The sequence below is a fragment of the Paroedura picta genome, chromosome 10, assembly GCF_049243985.1.
Source record: "Paroedura picta isolate Pp20150507F chromosome 10, Ppicta_v3.0, whole genome shotgun sequence".
NCBI lineage: Eukaryota > Metazoa > Chordata > Lepidosauria > Squamata > Gekkonidae > Paroedura > Paroedura picta.
The window spans coordinates 85,396,123-85,415,543 of NC_135378.1; the positions used below are offsets into that span (position 1 = coordinate 85,396,123).

Sequence of the window (19,421 nt, forward strand, 5' to 3'; positions counted from 1 at the left end):
CTCGGCTCTCTCCGGGAGATGGCTGGTGGTGCCAAGCGACTGGCAGGGTGGTGCTCAAAGCCACAGGGGGGTGCTCCATGCGGGCAACCTGATGACGCCAGTCTGTTCCATTGCAGTGATTCCGAGCTGCTCACCAATGGCATTTAGTGCCATCGGGGACCTGCTGGTAATTAAGCAGGCAACATGTCATTAGCGCCGCTTACCTGGTTGAACGGCCATCTGCCTCGGGGCTGTGAGCCTTCCCATCTCGAGCTGGAATCTAGTTTTGTGGACTAAGAAATCAGGAGGGACTCTTAGCCTTTTATTTATCATGTGACAGAGTCACACATGGGAAGCATTCATTCTTTCATTCATTCATTCATTCATTCATTCATTCATTCATTCATTCATTCATTCATTCATTCATTCATTCATTCATTCATTCATTCATTCATTCATTCATTCATATGCCGTTGTTCTTCCAATGATCTCGTGTCGGTTCACGACAATGAAGCACTAAAATACAGTAAAACCCATAAGATACATAGCCAAGCAAGTATGACGGTTATGCAGACACGGGGGGCCATCCCCCGAAGCAGTGATATCAGAGTTTTCAACCCACTCATCCACGGTCACCTGCCACCCCCTTGAGCCTTCACAGAACCAGCCTCTCCGTGAGATGGCTCTCCAGCCTCTGCTTAGAAACCTCCAAAGATGGAGAACCCACCACCTCCCGAGGAAGCCTGTTCCACTGAGAAATCGCTCTGACTGTCAGGAACTTCTTAGACGGAATTTATTTGAATTAATTTCATCCCATTCGTTCTGGTCTGTCCCTCTGGGACAAGAGAGAACAACTCTGCTCCATCCTCTACATGGCAGCCTTTTAAATACTTGAAGATGGTCATCAGATCCCCTCTCAGTCGCCTCCTCTCCAGGCTACACAGACCAAGCTCCCCCAACCTTTCCTCCTACGTCTTGGTCTCCAGCCTGAGTTGGAAATTGCGTGATTGCCTTTGAGCGGCTTTGCACGCTTGCCCAGAGAGCAGGCTTTGGGAAATGAGCAGTCTCGCCGGAACGACGCTGTTTGATTCCTGCTCTTCCCCTTCGCTCAGGAAGCTCGGAGCCTTGGGGAGGAGGGGGTGGTGGTGGCCTCCTTCCAAGTTTGACTCAGCTCTCGGAGAGGGAGGCTAGGCTGGGAGTGCCTGCTAACCCCATGAGATCCTTGAAAGAGTCAGAGCTTGAACATGGACCTTCATGCCAGCAAATGAAGGTGAGGGCCATAGTTTGCCTACCCCTGGTCTAGTGCATCTATCCGCATGTCATTCTTGGCTTCCCAGAATGTAAATTACAGATCTCCAGCATGCTGCCACTGACCCCATTCCTGGTGGGTGCTGAGTAGCCTTAAAATGTGGGCAAGGCCAGGTGGGAGCTTTCACTCAGCAAGGCCTCCGATTGGCCACTGGTGGCAGGGGCTCATGGGGATTGTAGTCCATGGACATCCAGAGAGCCACAGTTTGCCCCCCCCCCCCGATCTAGAGCAGTCTTGTGGACCTCTGTAGAGCCAGGACAGCGGAGGTCTGCTTATAAGTTGGCTTGATACTGAAGCACTTAACCCCCCCCCCCCCACCCCCGTTTCCTGGGCCGGAGACATCCCACGAGGCTATTTGTGCCGCAGAAGCCGCAGAAATTGCTTCCCAAGTAGGTCTGTTGTAACGATTTCCGTGTACAGTTGTTTGGGAGAAGGGCAGATTGCACAAGGATCTTTTGCTGATCCGACAAGGTTTGTTTGAGCTACCGAGATACGCATGTTTGCTATCCATTACCAGCCCGGTGCCGGCTGAATTGATACGCGGTTTAGATTCTGAGGCGGAGCGCGCCCCTTGAAAGGTCAGGCTCTAGAGAAGGCGCGTCAAAATGAGACACCTGAGCCCTTCTTCGCAGGGGGGCTGTCTGCACTTTGAAAGGCTCAGGGCGGTCGGAAGCCAACCTCTGCCGTCCTGGCGGATGAGCGTATCCCCTCTCAATCTTCGCGATGAAGAATCATCCCCGTCAGACAGACTGATGGGGATAAGAGACGTATTGAAATTTGTAGCCACTTGTCTGGAAGAGTCGGCAAGAACCCAAGATGTCTCCTTTTAATTTTTGCTCCTTTCACCTCCATCCCACGTGGGGGTTAGTCCTCACAATCTGACATTTGGGTTCTGCTGGTGTCAGAGGCTGTCACGGAGCAGCAGCTGCACCATTTGACAACTTGTGCGTATTCCATTGCTGGCACGACCGGGTGAAGCTCATCCAAGACCTTCTAAACTGATAGTATATTCTGTGCGAGTGTTTCCTTTCCCCAGGCCTTACTGGGCTTTCCTGCCTGGATTTTAAATATCCTTGGGTAGTCGCTCCTCCTACTGCTGCCCATGGGTGCCAGTGATGGAGAGGTGCCAGCCAGGCTGGCCTCCCCCCTGCCCGGCATTAGGGGCCACCCATGGCCCCACTGAATAGCTGTCAAGGACCTACTCCCCTCTTTCCTTACTTTGTCAGGTGGGCAGGAGCAGGGTAGATGCCGCCCGGCCCGGCCTTGCCTGTTTGCAGGAGGTTGAGATTCACATGGGAAAAGGGTATAATTCTGATCTAGAAGGTGCCAAAACAGCCCATCCGGACATCTGGTGTTTAGACTGTGCTGAAGACGAGAAACATGGGTCAGGAATTAGGGGCTCATTACAAGAGCCTCTTGTGGCGCAGAGTGGTAAAGCAGCAGACATGCAGTCTGAAAGCTCTGCCCATGAGGCTGGGAGTTCGATCCCAGCAGCTGGCTCAAGGTTGACTCAGCCTTCCATCCTTCCGAGGTTGGTAAAATGAGTACCCAGCTTGCTGGGGGGTAAACGGTGATGACTGGGGAAGGCACTGGCAAACCACCCCGTATTGAGTCTGCCATGAAAACGCTGGAGGGCGTCACCCCAAGGGTCAGACATGACACGGTGCTTGCACAGGGGATACCTTTACCTTTTTTTCACAAGAGCTGTCTCACGGAAGGGTGTGACATTGTCCCTTTCTCTTCACAGGCTCACCGGACCTTCGGGATACGTAACAGACGGACCTGGAAACTACAAATACAAAACACAGTGCACGTGGCTCATCGAAGGGAAGTAAGTAGCAAGCACCGTTCCTGTGGGGCAGAGCCAGGGGTGGGTTTTGTTGCCATTCAGTCGATCATCCCTGCATTATTGTGGATGGCATAGGTACAGATTGCGCATGCGTGACAGCGTAAACATTCCAGTTAAGGAATTAAAAGTCTCCCGGCCGGGAGGTGGACCTAGCAAAAGGCCGAATTTATCAGGCCACACTGGATGCTGTTGGCTGCTGGAGAGCCAGCGTGGTAGAGCGGTCGGCATGTTCAGAGCAGGCAGCCAACGGACGGAATGCACAGAGCACAGTAAATAAATACCCAAACAAACAAGTAAATACCCAATGGATCCGAGCAGGCTCCATAAACCAGTTAATGAGGGGACCTCCTAACAGGAGCATGCTCATTTCCAACGGAATAACAAGCAAGTCCCCGTGGATATACTTTGCCGGTGTGCAATGTAACAATCTGCATCAGAACAAAATAAGTTAATGACTATTGCAGCATTTGCAAGAGGCCTGTAGTGACAATGGAGATGCAGCTAGCACTTAGGACACTAAATTCCTCCCCGAAAGAGGTTGCAAGCCTTCCAGCTGGCTAAATGAGATACAACACTCTCTCCAGCAACAGCATAAACGTTCAGCTTAAGGAACTGAGTGTCATTAGTAACAGCTGCATCCCCATTATTACTACAGGCCTCTTGTGAATGGTCTAAGAGTCATTACCCCTTTTTTTTTTTTAAATCCAGATTGTGACATTATGCCAAGCTTCCTCCACCTGGGTTTCGTGACCCCCTGGGATTTCTTGATGGCCCTGGAGGGGTTTCCCAAATAGGTGTGGGCTAATTAATTTTTAATGTATTTTAAACATGTGTTACATATTTAGCAGGTGATGTGACCGTATATGGTCTTGTCGACCTCCCCACCCCAGAATGTCCAGTGATCACCCTGGAGGCGATAGGAAGGGGGGGGGGCCTGGGGGGGCATGTGCCCAGTTATGATTCCCAACCGTTGTCTTCATGACCGTGTTTCTCGAAGACTGGAGAATGTTTCAAGGGTTTCTCACCAGTAAAAAAATTGAGAATGCCTGCATTACGGTCACTTCCAGGTTGGACTTCTGTAACTCACTCTACACGGGCCTGCCCTTGTCCCTGACTCTAAAATTGCAGTTGGTGCAAAATGCGGCTGCTAGGGTCCTCACTGGATCATCTTGGAGGGGGCCCTTAATCCAGCTTGTGCTGAGGCAGCTGCATTGCTTGCTGGTTGCAGCTCAGATCACGTTCAAGGATTTGATATTCACCTTCAAGGACATCCGCAGTCTGGGCCCCACATGTCTTCAGAACCACCTACCTCCTTGTGTCCCTTGTAGGGCTTTATGCTTGGCGGGTGCAAATCTGTTGGATATCCCTGGCCCATGGGAGGTGCCAGGGCCTGTTTGGTCCTGGCCCCGATCTGGTGGAAGGAGCTCCCATTGGTGGCGGGGTTCACTCCTCACACGTGGGCAGCAGTTGTCATGCTCACCAGAATCCAGCTTCAGTGTGCCGCTAAGATGGATCCCGGAAGCCCCTGCAAGCCAGCCCTGCTTTGGAAGGAGACCTGCAGTTCCCCATCGTCCAGAATGATAACGCCGCGCGTGTCTCGTTTCCGCAGGCCGAACACAATCCTCAGACTCCGCTTCAATCATTTTGCGACGGAATGCAGCTGGGACCACTTGTACGTGTACGACGGGGATTCGATTTACGCCCCATTGCTGGCGGCTTTCAGGTAAGCCCCCGAACAAATTATGAAATTAACCAGTACACTGTGTTTGTTGGATGCAATGCTTAACGTTCTGTCTTGGGAGCTGGAGGTTGAAGGTGAGGCCGAGAGTGGGATCGTTATGCATTTTCTGCCCAATCCTATCCAAGCTCACCAGTCTTCCTGTCTATACTTCAGAGGATTTCATAGTAACAAGATGGCATTCTCAAAATAACCGTCTTCTTGTTGTATACGCTTTAAATAAGTTGCTCTTTGTAGTGTGATCAAATTTTGCCGCTTTTGTTACGCAACATAGGTGCCAACTATAAGAGCAGCATTGGTCAGATAAACTTGGCATTTGTGGGTTTTCTGGGCCTCATGGTTGTGATCCGGTTGCTTTGGTCCCTAACGTTTCGCCAGTAAGCGTGGCCTATATCTTTGGAGGCAGGACACGGCAAGATGGGAATCTTTCCATGCCAGGAAATCAGAAGTTGCGATTGGGTCAGGGTTGATAACAGCTGCAACAAAAAAGAAGTGAGTCTGGAAATCAATAAAACCTGGCTACCAGTCCTAAAAAACACCTGAATGAAAAACCATGGGACTCAAAAGCACCTCCCAATGGCTCATCAGATAGACTGGCAAGACCTTAACAAATGTACTTTCTGATGAACTCCACTCAGACGCAGGAAAGTTATTTCCTACTGTACTTTCTGATGAACTTCACCCAGACGCAGGAAAAGTTGTGTGCTACCTTTGAAGATGCCAGTCACAATTACTGGTGAAACATCAGGGACTAAAACTACCAGATCACGGCTACACAGCTTGTAAAACACGCAGCCACCAGTTGACTCGAGCCATGAAAGCCTTTGACAAAATTCTGCATTGTCTTTACCAAATATGTTCACGCCTAGGTGGTAGTAAATACTTCTGGCCTCATGGCATTTACTACAGCAGCACAGATTATAGGATTAGCTCTCAGGGATTATAGGATCAGGTCAACTAATACTGCTACTTGCTTCTAGTTTATACAGTGTTCCATGTAAACTGCCCAGAGCCGTAAAGAATGGCCAGTATAAAAATTCAAATAAATAAATAGATAGATAGATGATAGGTAGGTAGGTAGGTAGGTAGGTAGGTAGGTAGGTAGGTAGGTAGATAGATAGATAGATAGATAGATAGATAGATAGATAGATAGATAGATAGATAGATAGATAGATAGATAGATAGAAATAAAAATAGTGCAAGGTGTTATTCTGCTGGCATGAGCCCTTCCTGCTCCAACAGCATTACCATTCATGAACAAATCCTGGGAGGATTCATTTTCAAATCTCTGGCTGTAAACGAGTAATGCCTTGTGGACTCTGAAGGAAGAACTTGGTGAAATTTGTTGGTTGGAGATTTAGCCTGAGAGAAGAGAAGAGCATGTCGGGGATTGAAGTTACACCTAATAGTAACCTTTCAACATCTGAGACAGGAGCTCTGCATGACAGGATGGCCTTTTAAATGAATGTATTGTTTAAAAACTTTTTAAAGTTTTTACACACTTTTCTTGGATGCTTTAGGATGCTTAGGGCTGATCCTGCGTTGAGCAGGGGGTGGGACTAGATGGCCTGCATGGCCCCTTCCAACTCTATGATTCTATGATTCTAAAAATTCACAGTGTATCTTCAGTCACACTGTGAAGATCTTTGCGTTGTGGTAGAAATGGCAGCCCAGCCAGCTCCTCCCTACGCCCACTTTCTGAAAACATTCGGTGGGCACCGGGGACGGTGTTAGAAGGGGCCCATGGGGGCCACATTGGGGACCCCTGGTTTATTTCATTTGCTTGTTATGTTATTTGGGGTATTGTCGTTTGGACTTAAAAAAATCCTTTTCTTCATCTCTTTATGGGGTTTCACGGGCTGTCTCTTCAGAGGCCTCCCCAGGGCAGCGAAGGAAGCTTTTTAAAAAGAGTAAAAGACACAAAGTTGTAAAAACCATAAATCGACGGGAGCCGCAGAGAAGGTGTGAAGCAGGAACGGGTAGCTGCAGAGCGATACTCCTCCAGCAGCAGACATAACAAGGAGCAGCAGCAGCAAGAAAGCACTTTGGCAGGACGGAGACCCTGAAACAGGCGGTTAAAAAAGGACAGGATTAGAGTTCAGTTAAAAGCTCCAGGCGGCTTGGCCCGCTGCCTGCACGACTGGGCAGAGAAGTGCCAGACAAGGGTCAGTGGGAGGCCGTGGCCTGGATTCCCTGAGCCATTCCCCGCTCAGCGGCCAGACTCTCTGACCCTTTGTGCTCTTCAAAGCATACCAGTCGCATTTTAGAACCAAAACTGCCCTCTGGCCCTAACCTGATTGCCCTTAAGTGTTTTAGGGAAGGACCGGAAGCTCAGTTGTTTGCTCAGGAGCTTCAGCTAGGGAAGTCGTGTGGCCGGGTTTGTGTTTGTTATCCAGCTGCTGGCAAAAATCTTGCAGATGCTGACTCTGTAATTGGGGTCGTGTCCTTAAAGGTCCAGCGCCTGCAAGGAGAGTCTGCTGTTTAATTCTCCTCGAAGGAATGGGCTTTTAATTGGCCTTCCTATGCCAGATAAAAAGCCTGGTTTCAAAACCTCAACAGGAATCCCCGGCCCTCACCTTGGTATGTAAGATTCAAGTGGGGAGCCGTGTTGGTCTGGTTTACTTCTTCAGTAAACTTATTTCTGAATTGGTTTTTTTTCATGGATACAAATAAGTCTTCAACCCACTACCTAATTCTTATATTATAGAGCGACGATGATCTGGGGCCAAGGGACCAAGCCCTATAAAGATAGGTTGAGAGACTTGTGAATGTTCAGCCTGGAGAAAAGCAGGTTGAGAGGGGACATGATAGCCCTCTTTAAGTATTTGAAAGGTTGTCACTTGGAGGAGGGCAGGATGCTGTTTCTGTTGGCTGCAGAGGAGAGGGCACGCAGTAATGGGTTTAAACTTCAAGTACAACGATATAGGCTAGATATCAGAAAAAAAAATTTCACAGTCAGAGTAGTTCAGCAGTGGAATAGGCTGCCTAAGGAGGTGGTGAGCTCCCCCTCACTGGCAGTCTTCAAGCAAAGGTTGGATACACACTTTTCTTGGATGCTATAGGATGCTTAGGGCTAATCCTGCGTTGAGCAGGGGGTTGGACTAGATGGCCTGTATGGCCCCTTCCAACTCTATGATTCTATGATTCTATTTTATATTTTAAGTCATATAATTTGGGTCTATTAGTATCAAAGGTCCATAAAAGGTAACCATAAAGGGGTCATTTATAAGATAGTTACCTTTATGGACCTTTCATACCAATTCAGAAATAAGTTTACTGAAGATGCAAAATACGAAAACGAGGTTTTATACCTAGGAACTCGTTCTGAATAAAGCTTTTTGACATCGCCAGCTTGGAAATTCCTTATTATTCTCTTGCGGGGTGTAGGCAGGGTCTCTCAGGTACGCTGGGCTTGGCTGCAAAATCTGTTTGCCCAGCCTTTGACTCCTTCCTGGCACGCAGACTCCTCTGTGCGAGCAAAATGGGTATTGGCGCTATACCAGTTAAGTCGGTCAAGACAATAGCTATGTCTGTGAAGAGCTCGCTCTAGACACTGGAGATGTTTTAATAAGTCTCCACTGTGACAGGAGGACAAAGCGTCTTTGTTCCTCGGCCTCCGGTGAACAATGGGACTCACTTGCCATGACGCCCGGATGAAGCCTTGACTTTAGAGCGACAGGCGTGAAGTTCTGGGTATGTGTCATTCGGCTTTAAGAACCGAGCCCCCAGGGTGCTTTCAACGCCAGATTACTTATTGTGTTAAACAGCTTTGGTCTAGGGATGGAGGTCTTGGTTTGTGCCCCTGGCACTTACAAGTGTTCGAGGTCTATTACTTCCCCCCCCCCTGAAAATTTTAAAAACTGTGTTTCCCCAAAAAATCAATACACGTTATTACACTCGACACCCAAACACAAATGAAAGCACATACAGAAGCAAAGCAAACACAGTTACAAAATATATAGGACTTCTGTCCTATCCTAGTCAAGTGAAATAGTTCCGTGGTACAAAACCGTACGGGTAACCTTCTGCCTACGATATCAATTTTGACAAGTCTTTGCACAGTCTGGCAACATATATTTTTTTCTTTTAGTTCCAAAACAATACCCATTGCTTGTGGTATTTTCCAGGATTTAGAAAGAGCAGACACTTTAGCAGGTTCGGCGTAATGGATCCATTTTCTTTGCCGCTCATCCGGCAAAGGGATGATGGGGCTTTTCCGTCTAGATGCAAAGACAATTCTGTCCGCATAAAGAAACAATCCTCTAATGCTCGGGGGGGCCCTTGGACCAGTCCCAGTTCTTTTAGAGCTGTTCTCTGAGAGCTTGGGCTAGTCAGAGTTCTCTCAGAGCTGTTTCCACAGAGCAGTTCTCCTAGTGCTCTCTCAGCCCCACCTACCTCACAGGGAGACTGTTGTGGGGAGCGGAAGGTGTTTTTAAGCCTCTTTGGGACTCCTTCAGGTAGTGAGAAGTGGGTATTAAAAAACACTCTTTATTTAAATACTAGCTGGGGTTGACCCCGCTCAGCTTCCAAGGTCTGACGAGATTGAGCATGCCTGGGCCAAAGAATAAATGAATAATGAATAAACAAATCTTTGCCTCAAGACCTCGGAGTAGCATCCCCAATCGGAGCAGAAGAGCTGTTCTAGAGATGGCCCATGGGTTTCCTTTGGTAAAAGGTAGCTTATCGACTTGCGTAAGGGGCTCATCTACATATCTTCCTTCTGCATGAAAAATCAGGACCTTTTTAAACATGAAACTGAGAACAAGGTTGAGCTAAACCCCTGCCCGTCTTTACCTTGCTGCTTTTCAATAGCTTTTCATAGGATCATAGAGTGGGAAGGTACCATAGAGGCCATCTAGTCCCACCCCCTGCTCAATGCAAGATCAGCCTCAATTTTCCAGGATAGGGATTTTTCCAGCTGCTGCTTGAGGGGGAGCCCCCCCACCTCCTGAGGCAGCTAGTTTAACTACTGACCTCTTAATTGGGGAGGGGCTGTGGCTTAGTGGTAGAGCATGTGCTTGTTATACAGAAGGTCCCTAGTTCAATCCCTGGCATTTCCAGTTAAAGGATCTGGCAGCAGGTGATGAGAAAGACCTTGGCCTGAGACCCTGGAGAGCAGCTGCGAGTCAGAATAGCTAATACTTGTTTTGATGCACAAGGGACAAGGCAGCTTCATGAACACTGGAATCTCCCCATCCCCAATATCCCACTGGTATCTTTATGCCTATAATTGAAACCCATTATTGTGAGTCTTATCCTCTGCTGCCAACGGGAACGGCTCCCTGCCTTTCAGATATTCAAAGAGAGCCCTCCTGTCCCCTCTCAGCCTCCTCCTCTCCAGGCTGAACTTTCCCAAGTCCCTCTGCCTTTCCTTACAGAGCTCAGGCCCCAGGACCCCCCTCGTCCCTCTCCTCCTCTCTCTCCTTTTTTGAAGTGAGGCCTTCAGAACCGCACCCAGGGCTCCAGGTGTGGCCAGACCAACGCCGTATGCAGCAGGACTAGGCTCTCTTGCAATTTGGTTCACTTTTAGTGTTGGAACTAGTTAGAGATTCTCTGATCAATGGGAATGCAGTGCAGGGAGCCCCCACCCTGTTCCATTCTTTGGGTAAAAAATGGCTTTTCCCCACTTTTTACATGGCTACCCCGGACGGATGAAAAGCGACAAATATATTCCTTCTCACGTCTCGCTGTCTCTCGCATAATTAGGAGCATTTTATGTTTAGTCACGTCTTTCCATGTGCGTAAGAAACCCAGGAAGCTGCCTTGTTATTGTTATGTGTTTGTTTGCAGTGAAACTACGCTTTTTGAATGCGGTATTAACGGACCCGGTAAATAATGGCTCTTCTTCCGTTGGGAATATACAAAGTATTATAACTGTTGCCTTTCTTCTTATTTCAGTTGGTAATGGTGGTCAGCTTTGGCTGGGCAGCCAGCGGGAGATGAGGAATGGCCTTTCCAGGAGCAGGAAGTCTCCACCATAGAGTTTTTGCCCAGAAACTAGAGTGTCCCTGACATGCCTATGTCACTTCCAGGTCACGTTGAAGTCATGTAGGCATTTTACTAAAACGTCAAGTGGGGTTCCCTTTGGGTGTATGTGGGGGTAAGTCCCCCTCCCCTGCCAACCAGCTGATGTGGTGGAGGGATGAGGCCTTGGAGCTGGGGGTCTGGCATCCCTATCTTTGGGATGTCACTGGAGTCCCTCCAAGTGTTTTCAAAAAGTGGGCGGGACCAGGTGGGGCTTTTGCTCAGTAAGGCTTCTGATTGGCCTTTTGAAATAGTGATTGACTAGGCATTTTACTTTAGCAGAAGCAGAAGGCTCTTCACTTTGCAGTTGAAGACAAGCTTCAGCAGCCATTTTGTGGCTGGCTCCGCCTCCTGGGGCATCCCTTTTGTGTCAGCCATCTTGTGGCTCGGCCCACCACACTGTGTCGGAAAGCCTAAAGGGCCTGTAGGGGGATCTCCCGGCAACACAATTAAAAACTGGGGAGGAATCTTGGCGAGTCAGTCCAGGCAGTGAGAGTTTTGCTTCAGTGACAGAATTTTGTCAAAGGCTGTTGGCAAAAAGAATTGCGGAGCAGCCATGAAATGTCTAAAATAAGGCTGGTGTTACACTTTAATGTGTCATAAAACAAAAAGGGGGAAATGCCGGGTGATATAGAATAGATTTATTATACAAACTACACATTTTGCCATGTAGGCTTCATCCAGGGAGGGGGGTGGGGGCTCTATAAAAACACATATCTGTTATTCTGACCAGCTGATATTTCCCCATTATTGTTTTGTGGCGTCCATCTCAGCCATGCAGAACCTCTTAAGCTTGCGTTTTCAGCTCTTGATTGTTTTCGGCGTGCCTTTCGGGGTGTGCGCTAATTTCTGCCACGTTACCACCATGTCACATCTTCTTCCAGTGGTCTCATTGTACCGGAGAGAGAGAGCAACGAGACGGTCCCGGAAGTGGTGGCCACTTCTGGCTACGCCCTCCTGCATTTCTTTAGCGACGCCGCTTATAACTTGACAGGGTTTAACATCACCTACAAGTAAGTGGGAGCTGCTCCCAATGTGGAAGGTTTTATTCCCCCACCTCCCCGGTCCCTGCATGTGTGCTAAGAAACACAATAGGAAAACAAGGACAGACCCCCTCGGAGGCTTGTGGGTTGTGTGTTTCCGTGCCTGCAGTTCACTTCTGACCTACCTCTTGAATGAATGACTCCAGAAGTTCCTTTAATTTACAGTCTTGCTCCCAGGTCTTGCAAAGCGAAGCCTGAAGAAGAAAACCTGCTGATCTTTATGCTGCGTTAAAAATGTTGGAAATCTGTGTGTGGCTGTGGGGCAGACTCTAACCTGGAGAACTGGGTTTGATTCCCCACTTCTCCGTGTTGGCTGGCTTCATCTGAAGTCCCCTTCCTTAAAAAGCAGCTTCCAATTCCATGCCCTGACCTTTAGGGACCGTTTTGCCGGAAGCGGCCAGAGAGCTGGTCAAAACTGAAAGGACCCCTGGTGGCCAGAGTGGGCAGCCTTTCCCGAAGCTTTTGGGGGTCACTTCCTCAAAACTTCACCACCATCTTGTGGCCACCGTTAGTATCGCACCCGGTGTCGCTGCATAAAAGAGCCGGGCGGAATGGATCGTACAGCATTCGCCACACCTGCATGAACTCCCAGAAAGCTGAAGAACAGAATTCCAACCAGGGGTCTGGGGGAATTCCGGAAGGGGGTCCACGGCCTTTCCGCTCCTGCCTGAATGGACGTGGCCACAAGGCAGGGAATGGGTGGCCTCTGCCCGCAGGGCTTGGTGGGTAGGCCATGGGTGTAAAATTCATGGAGGGGGGCGGAGTTGCTTGTGGCGGGGATGGGAAGTCCGGCCTGTCTTCCTGGCACCTGCCCTTCTTTCGGGCCTGCATGAGGTGGAGCCGCCGTAGTAGTAGTAAAGGGGGGGCGGGGAGCAAAAGGAAGACAAAGGGTGCCCATGGCTGTGCCAGTTCTGGGAATTGCGGCCAGCTGACATCACTTCCTGGGGTCTTCAAAGCCTGGAAGTACAATTCAGAGGCCCCCCCTGGTCGTCAGATTGAAAACGGCTGCCTCGAGCAGGGGACTGGGCTAGACGGCCTGTGTGGCCTTCTCAGCTCTATGGTTCTGTGACCCTCTCTGGTTCCTTTCAGCATCAACGTGTGTCCCCAGGACTGCTCGGGCAGGGGGGAGTGCCGGCCCAGCAACAGCAGCCAGGTGGTGGCGTGCGAGTGCGCGGAGCAGTGGCAGGGTGAGGCCTGCGATGTCCCCCACTGCCCCAAGGACTGCGGATCCCCGGAGAGAGGGCGCTGCAGCGGGAACGGCACCCACGGGTGCGACTGCCACTCCGGCTGGCAAGGTAGGGGGCGCCCCACTGCCGTTAAGACACCCCCGATGGAACGTTGTGCGCGTGAGACACGCGGCTTTCGGGGCATTTAGCGTCTGCATGCCAGTCTGAAAGGGCCAGAGGCCAGGAGCCCTTTGAAGGGCCACAACCCATGTGGCAGGGGAGGGGCCTTCGGGAGACACAGCTCCCGCCTTCAGAGACTGAAAAAGAGAAAGACGACTCATGGAAATTGATCCCCTGCCTACATTAATAGGAATGCTAATAATAATGAGGATAATAATAATAATAATAATTATTATTATTTAAGCTTATGTATTGCCCTTCCTAGCGATGGGCTCAGGGGGTTCAGCAGTTAAAATATACATAATACAGTTTACAGTTTAAACTGTCCATCAATATTTTAAAATTAATAATAAACCACCTGAAATCTAATTCAGATATTGAAAAAGCGATCAGTGACTCATGGTTGCTGTTAGCCTGTCAGAAATGGAATAGGCTGCCTGAGGAGGTGGGGAGCTCCCCCTCACTGACAGTCTTCAAGCAGCGGCTGGACAGATCCTTCTCCTGGATGTTTAAGGCTGATCCTGCACTGAGCAGGGGGTGGGACTAGATGGCCTCTAGGTACTCTTCTCACTCTAGGATTCAAGGAGTCTAGTTCAGCAGTGGAAGGGGCTGCCTAAGGAGGTGGGGAGCTCCCCTCCCTGGCCGTCTTCAAGCAGCGGCTGGACAGATCCTTCTCCTGGATGCTTCAGGCTGATCCTGCACTGAGCAGGGGGTGGGACTAGATGGCCTTCATGGACCCTTGCCAGTATAGGATTCTATATTTCTGTGTTAAGGAGTGCATCTAAAAGGTGCTCTTACCCCTAAATGGATCTAAACGTGCACCCTGTATGCTTAATAATCAACATAGAATTGTGTGTTACGTATGTCTGATTACATCTTTTCCCTCCCAGGTTCCGACTGCTCAATTCCTGTCCCGGCAAACCAGTCATTTTGGACCCGCGAGGAATTCCACGTCCCCAAACTTCCCCGAGCATCCCATAAAGCCGTGGTCCATGACGACATCATGTGGGTGGTTGGTGGCTACATGTTCAATCACACGGATGCCCAGATGGTTTTGGCGTGAGTAAAATGCGAAGGCGTTTGTTTTTCAGGGTCTGAGCAGGAAAAGGCTTTGCATCTTTCCCTTGTATTATTTATTTTCTTAATTTATTTTCAGACATCTACCCAGCCCTTCCCCCAAAAGGCTCCAACTGAAATTAAAACACAAATAATTAAATAGTACAATTTAAGGTCTAAAAATATGGGTAAAAACCCCACAAACTCGTCCAATGAAAAATACCTGTGGCCGCCTCTTCTTACAGCATATTGAAATAGATTTCTGCCTTGGGGGGGGGGGGGCTCATGGAGTGCTGCAGATGTTGCCTACCGGTAGAATTTAGGCAGGAGTCCAACAATTTCATGATCTGAACTCTGGCCTCAATCGTCAGCCCTGGCGGAAGAGCTCTGTCTTGAAGGCTCTGCGGAACTCAGAGTCCAGTAGCATGATGGTAGTTCATAGTTGGAGGAAGAGTGCTTGCACTCAAAAGCTCACATCTTGAATAAATCTTTGTTGGACTTAAAGGTGCTACTGGACTCTGATTTTGTTGTGCTACTTCAGAGCAACATGGCTACCGACTTGAATTTGATCTGTGGAACTATTTGAGGATCCAGGAAGACACAGGAAAAACATTTTTGCAATGGACTTTCTAATGAACTCCTTCTGAACACAGGAGAACCATTTCCCAATTGACTTGCTAATGAACCCCACCCAGAAACAAGAAAAGCGTTTCCTAGTTCCGGTTCATCCCCTGGGAGACTCCCACATAAGACAGGAATGTGATTTACTCCTCCCACCCCCCAATAAGTAAATAAAATGCCCGGCCACTATTTGCACACCCCACACTTTGGCACGGAGAGATGCCCACCTTGCCATGGCCTACCTTGTGTAGATTCCAGCTACAGTTCCTGGCAAAACGTCAGGGACTAAATCTACCAGACCACGGCCACCCAGCTTGGAAAACCCGCAACGGTCAGTTGACTTCAGTTGACCAAAGCAGAACAGAAAGAGTCAAATGGGTTGCCGAGTTAGTCTGAAGCAGCAGAACAAATTTAGAATCCAGTGGCACCTTTAAAATAAAACTTTATCAGTCTTGAAGGTGCCACCAGACTCTAAAGCTGAACAGAGAACCATAAAGGTTACATCGTCCTCGCTGGATTTGTCTCAGTTTGAATCGTGCGTTTTTAGTTAACACGACACCTTTCGGGGTGTTGGTTCTTGGTTTCCCACATCCCCTCCTCCTGTCTCAAGACACGTCAGGGCCAGCTCTTGCAAGCCCAAGCACACTCCCATGTATGCCACCACCCTCTGTCCCGCAGGTACGACCTTGTGACCAGAGAATGGCTGCCTTTGAACAGCAGCGCAAACGCCGTGGTGATCAGATATGGGCATTCGGTGGCCCTGCACCAAGTAAGTGGCTTTTGTTCTTCTGCCCTGCTGTGTGTTCCGGCTCCGCCTTGGGCAAACCTCCTCTCCCTGGAGAAGTGGTCTGTAGCCCCTGCTGGGCTGTGGCCGCTGTTTTCGTCCCTCTTAGGGCAGGTGGGAGATCCAGGTGGTCAGACCACTCGTAAGTGTTTGCAGCAGCCTTCTTCCAGTTTTCTTACCCTTGAGAAACCCGTGAGACATTCTTCAGGTTTTGAGAAAGTGGTGCGATCTTGCAGAATACGGTTGGACACGCCCACCCTGGGGCCCTCCCCTCCCCCACCCCCTGCAGGCCATTTTGGAAGCAGATTAACATATCCATATATGGTCATATCACCTTATTAATGTTTAACAAATGTAAAAGGTATATTCAAAATTCATTCACGCCCACGCATTAAGAAAATCCATCCATGGCCATCAAGAAGCCGCAGGGTTTCAGGAAGCCCTGACTTAGGAAGCCTGGTTTATGAACTTCATAGGTGAATCTGTCCCTCTACTGAATCAGCTCATTGGTTCATCAAGGTCGATATTGCCTGCTTGGGCTGGCAGCAGCCCTCTAAGGTCTTTCACATCACCTACTACCTGCCCGATACTGGAGGTTGATCCTGGGACTTTGCGCATGCCAAGCAAAGGCTCTGCCGCTGAACCATGCCCCTCCGCTAGACTGAAAGACACAGGAAGCTTCCTTGTATCTATTCATTCCCTCAACGTCAGTGTCGTCTTCACAGACTGGCAGCCGCTCTCCAGGGTCTCAGGCCAAGGTCTTTCCCGTCACCTGCTCGGCCCTTTCAACTGGAGATGTCGGGGATTGAACCTGGGACCTTCTGCATGACACTCCTTATGTAGAGGCAGACCAGGGGGGTATCTATTCAGACGGGCTCTCCAGGGTCTCAAGTTGAAGTCTGTCACATCCCCTACCTACTTGATCAGTTTTCATGGCTGGAGATGCCACCTGGGACTTTTGGCGTGACCAGCAGATATTCTGCCCCTGTGCCACAGTCCCCCTTCTCTATGAAGAATGTTGGGGGTGGGGGCTTTCTTTGGAGACTGGACCTGCCAAAGTATTTCCTTCATACCCCTTAAAAAACAGGAAGTTGTACCCAGCCGTGGCTGTTTTGATGGCTCAAGTCCCCCTCCCTGTTTCCCAAGCTCTTGGTCCAGTTGGGCTCCTATCGAATTCTGAATGTTATGGCCACCCTTTCCTGTCTCTCGGTTTCAAGCTGTACATCATGCATAGCTCTGATGCTAAGTGGTGCAGCCTGTAAGAGATGTGAGAACAAATGGTGCAGGCGTGGAGGTGGGGGGCCCTGGCCCTATATCTGTTCCAAACTTTTGTATGTCACAAAGCATCCTATGTAACCATTTGCATCACCTTAATGAACTACTGAGTTTCTAGGCAGGACTCGAATTTGCCTTGTTGGGAGAATTGCCCCGTAACATGACTGGTGCTTCTTCCATCAGAGGACTGGCAGCAATTTCTGCTCCATCCCCCCCTGCAGGCCCCAACTTTCTCCCCTGTGGTCTTCCTAAAGAATGACCTTTGTTTTTAGTTCAATGAAGAACTGCTTTCTTACTGCTAATTCAAAAAAATATGCAGTGGATGAGGAATTTTGGCAAAAATGCTGTTCTTCATGGCTTTAGGTATTTCTCAGTATTTATGCTTTTACTGATAAATGGGGAGGAGATGCTGAGGAACGTTGATATCTGTTGGTGAATGTCAGAAGCGACTGCGTGTCGATCAGTGTTGCTGCATAGCTTGCGCGCACAACTGTATCCAGTTTGGTGTAGTGATTAGGAGTGTGGACTTCTAATCTGGCATGCCAGGTTCGATTCTGCACTCCCCCACATGCAACCAGCTGGATGACCTTGGGCTCGCCACAGTACTGATAAAACTGTTCTGACCGAGCAGGAATATCAGGGCTCCCTCAGCCTCACCCACCCCACAGGGTGTCTGTTGTGGGGAGAGGAAAGGGAAGGCGACTGGAAGCCACTTTGAGCCTCCTTTGGGTAGGGAAAAGCAGCATATAAGAACCAGCTCTTCTTCTTCTTCTTCTTCTTCTTCTTCTTCTTCTTCTTCTTCTTCTTCTTCTTCTTCTTCTTCTTCTTCTTCTTCTTCTTCTTCTTCTTCTTCTTCTTCTTCTTCTTCTTCTTCTTCTTCTTCTTCTTCTTCTTCTTCTTCTTCTTCTTTCTATCTTGCGTTGGCCAGAGCCCCTCAGACTCATACAAGTTTTAATTCATCCTCTCTCCTCCAGAACAAAATCTACATGTATGGAGGCAAGATAGACGAAACGGGGAACGTCACCAATGAGCTGTGGGTCTTCCACATTGCCAACCGTTCCTGGGTCCAAGAGTTCCCCAAGGCCAAAGAGCAGTATGCGGTTGTCGGCCACTCGGCACACATCGTCCTGAGAGATGACGGCAGCACCGTGATGCTGGTCATCTTTGGCCACTGTTCCCTTTATGGGTACATCAGCAGCGTGCAGGAATACAATCTGGGTAGGTATGGCTCGGGCAGTAGCTCTCAATGGGTCATGCCGGACACAAAGAGGTAGTTAATCATAGAATCCTAGAATCATAGAGTTGGAAGGGGCCTTACAGGCCATCTAGTCCAACCCCCTGCTCAACGCAGGATTAGCCCAAAGCATCCTAAAGTTGTAGGAACTGGCGATAGGGGGGTGGTTTCCATCATGTTGCTGGGTTGTCTGTTTCTGTATCGGTATTTCTTGTCCATTTTAATGGGTTTTTAATGGGAGTTTTAACTGGACATCTGTAACCCGCCACGAGCCTGCTTGGGAGTGGCTGGTAAAATGATGATGATGATGATGGGGGGCCAGTCTCCCCTCATCTTGGCCTTGTGCTGTCCCCCACCTCCTTGACCCCTCTAATGACAACGTTCCCTTCGGTAATCCTTGTGAGATTTATCCTCTGTGGATCTAGCTAATCCCCTTTTCAAGTTGCTTATTCTTGTGACCATTTTGACATACAGACCTCTATGGGATTCCTCCTCCTTTGGAGATTTTCGAGCAGAGGCCAGGGGTGCTGGTGGTTGTCCTCTTGCTTGTTGAGCACGGCTGCGTCAGACTTGCCCATCTTTCTCTCTTAGCAACCAACACGTGGAGCATTTTGCAGACAGAAGGCGCCTTGGTGCAAGGCGGCTACGGCCATAGCAGCGTGTACGATCTGAGCACCAAGGCCATCTACACCCACGGCGGTTACAAGGCGTTCACCGCCAACAAGTACAGGCTGACGGACGATTTGTACAAGTTTGAAGTTAACACTCACACTTGGTAGGTGCATGTCGAGATATCCGCATGGAGAAAGCGCGAGAGAGGGGTGGTTTCTTTTTAAAATTCAGAGCTTACAGCCTGAAGTGACCAAGCTGCAGAACAGTGGCGCTTGAGTCAGGGCGAGTCTGTTGTGAAGGGAATCAAATTGGAAACGCCTTGGTGGGAGAGCACGGTAACCTGCAAAGAATGTTGCGGCAATGTACTTTTGAACCTGGTTCTTTGTTGTGGTGGGGGGTTTGAAAGATTCTGCCCACCAGAGATAAACCCTTTGGAACATGTTGACCCCACCGAGAATTAGATGTAGCTTGTAAACAGAGAGACGCTATGAATCCCTCTACGTCAGGGGTAGTCAACCTGTGGTCCTCCAGATGTCCATGGACTACAATTC

General features: G+C 49.2%; 1 protein-coding gene across 1 annotated transcript in view; it reads left to right on the forward strand.

Moving 5' to 3' along the window:
- The window catches only part of ATRN (attractin), a 136,191-nt gene that overhangs the window by 36,225 nt on the left and 80,545 nt on the right, over positions 1 to 19,421 (forward strand). The window contains exons 2-9 of the mRNA XM_077301225.1: positions 3,036 to 3,119; positions 4,747 to 4,860; positions 11,784 to 11,912; positions 13,032 to 13,237; positions 14,179 to 14,347; positions 15,644 to 15,734; positions 17,999 to 18,242; positions 18,850 to 19,033. Coding sequence (XP_077157340.1) covers positions 3,036 to 3,119; positions 4,747 to 4,860; positions 11,784 to 11,912; positions 13,032 to 13,237; positions 14,179 to 14,347; positions 15,644 to 15,734; positions 17,999 to 18,242; positions 18,850 to 19,033 — 1,221 coding nt within the window. The remainder of the gene's footprint in view (positions 1 to 3,035; positions 3,120 to 4,746; positions 4,861 to 11,783; positions 11,913 to 13,031; positions 13,238 to 14,178; positions 14,348 to 15,643; positions 15,735 to 17,998; positions 18,243 to 18,849; positions 19,034 to 19,421) is intronic.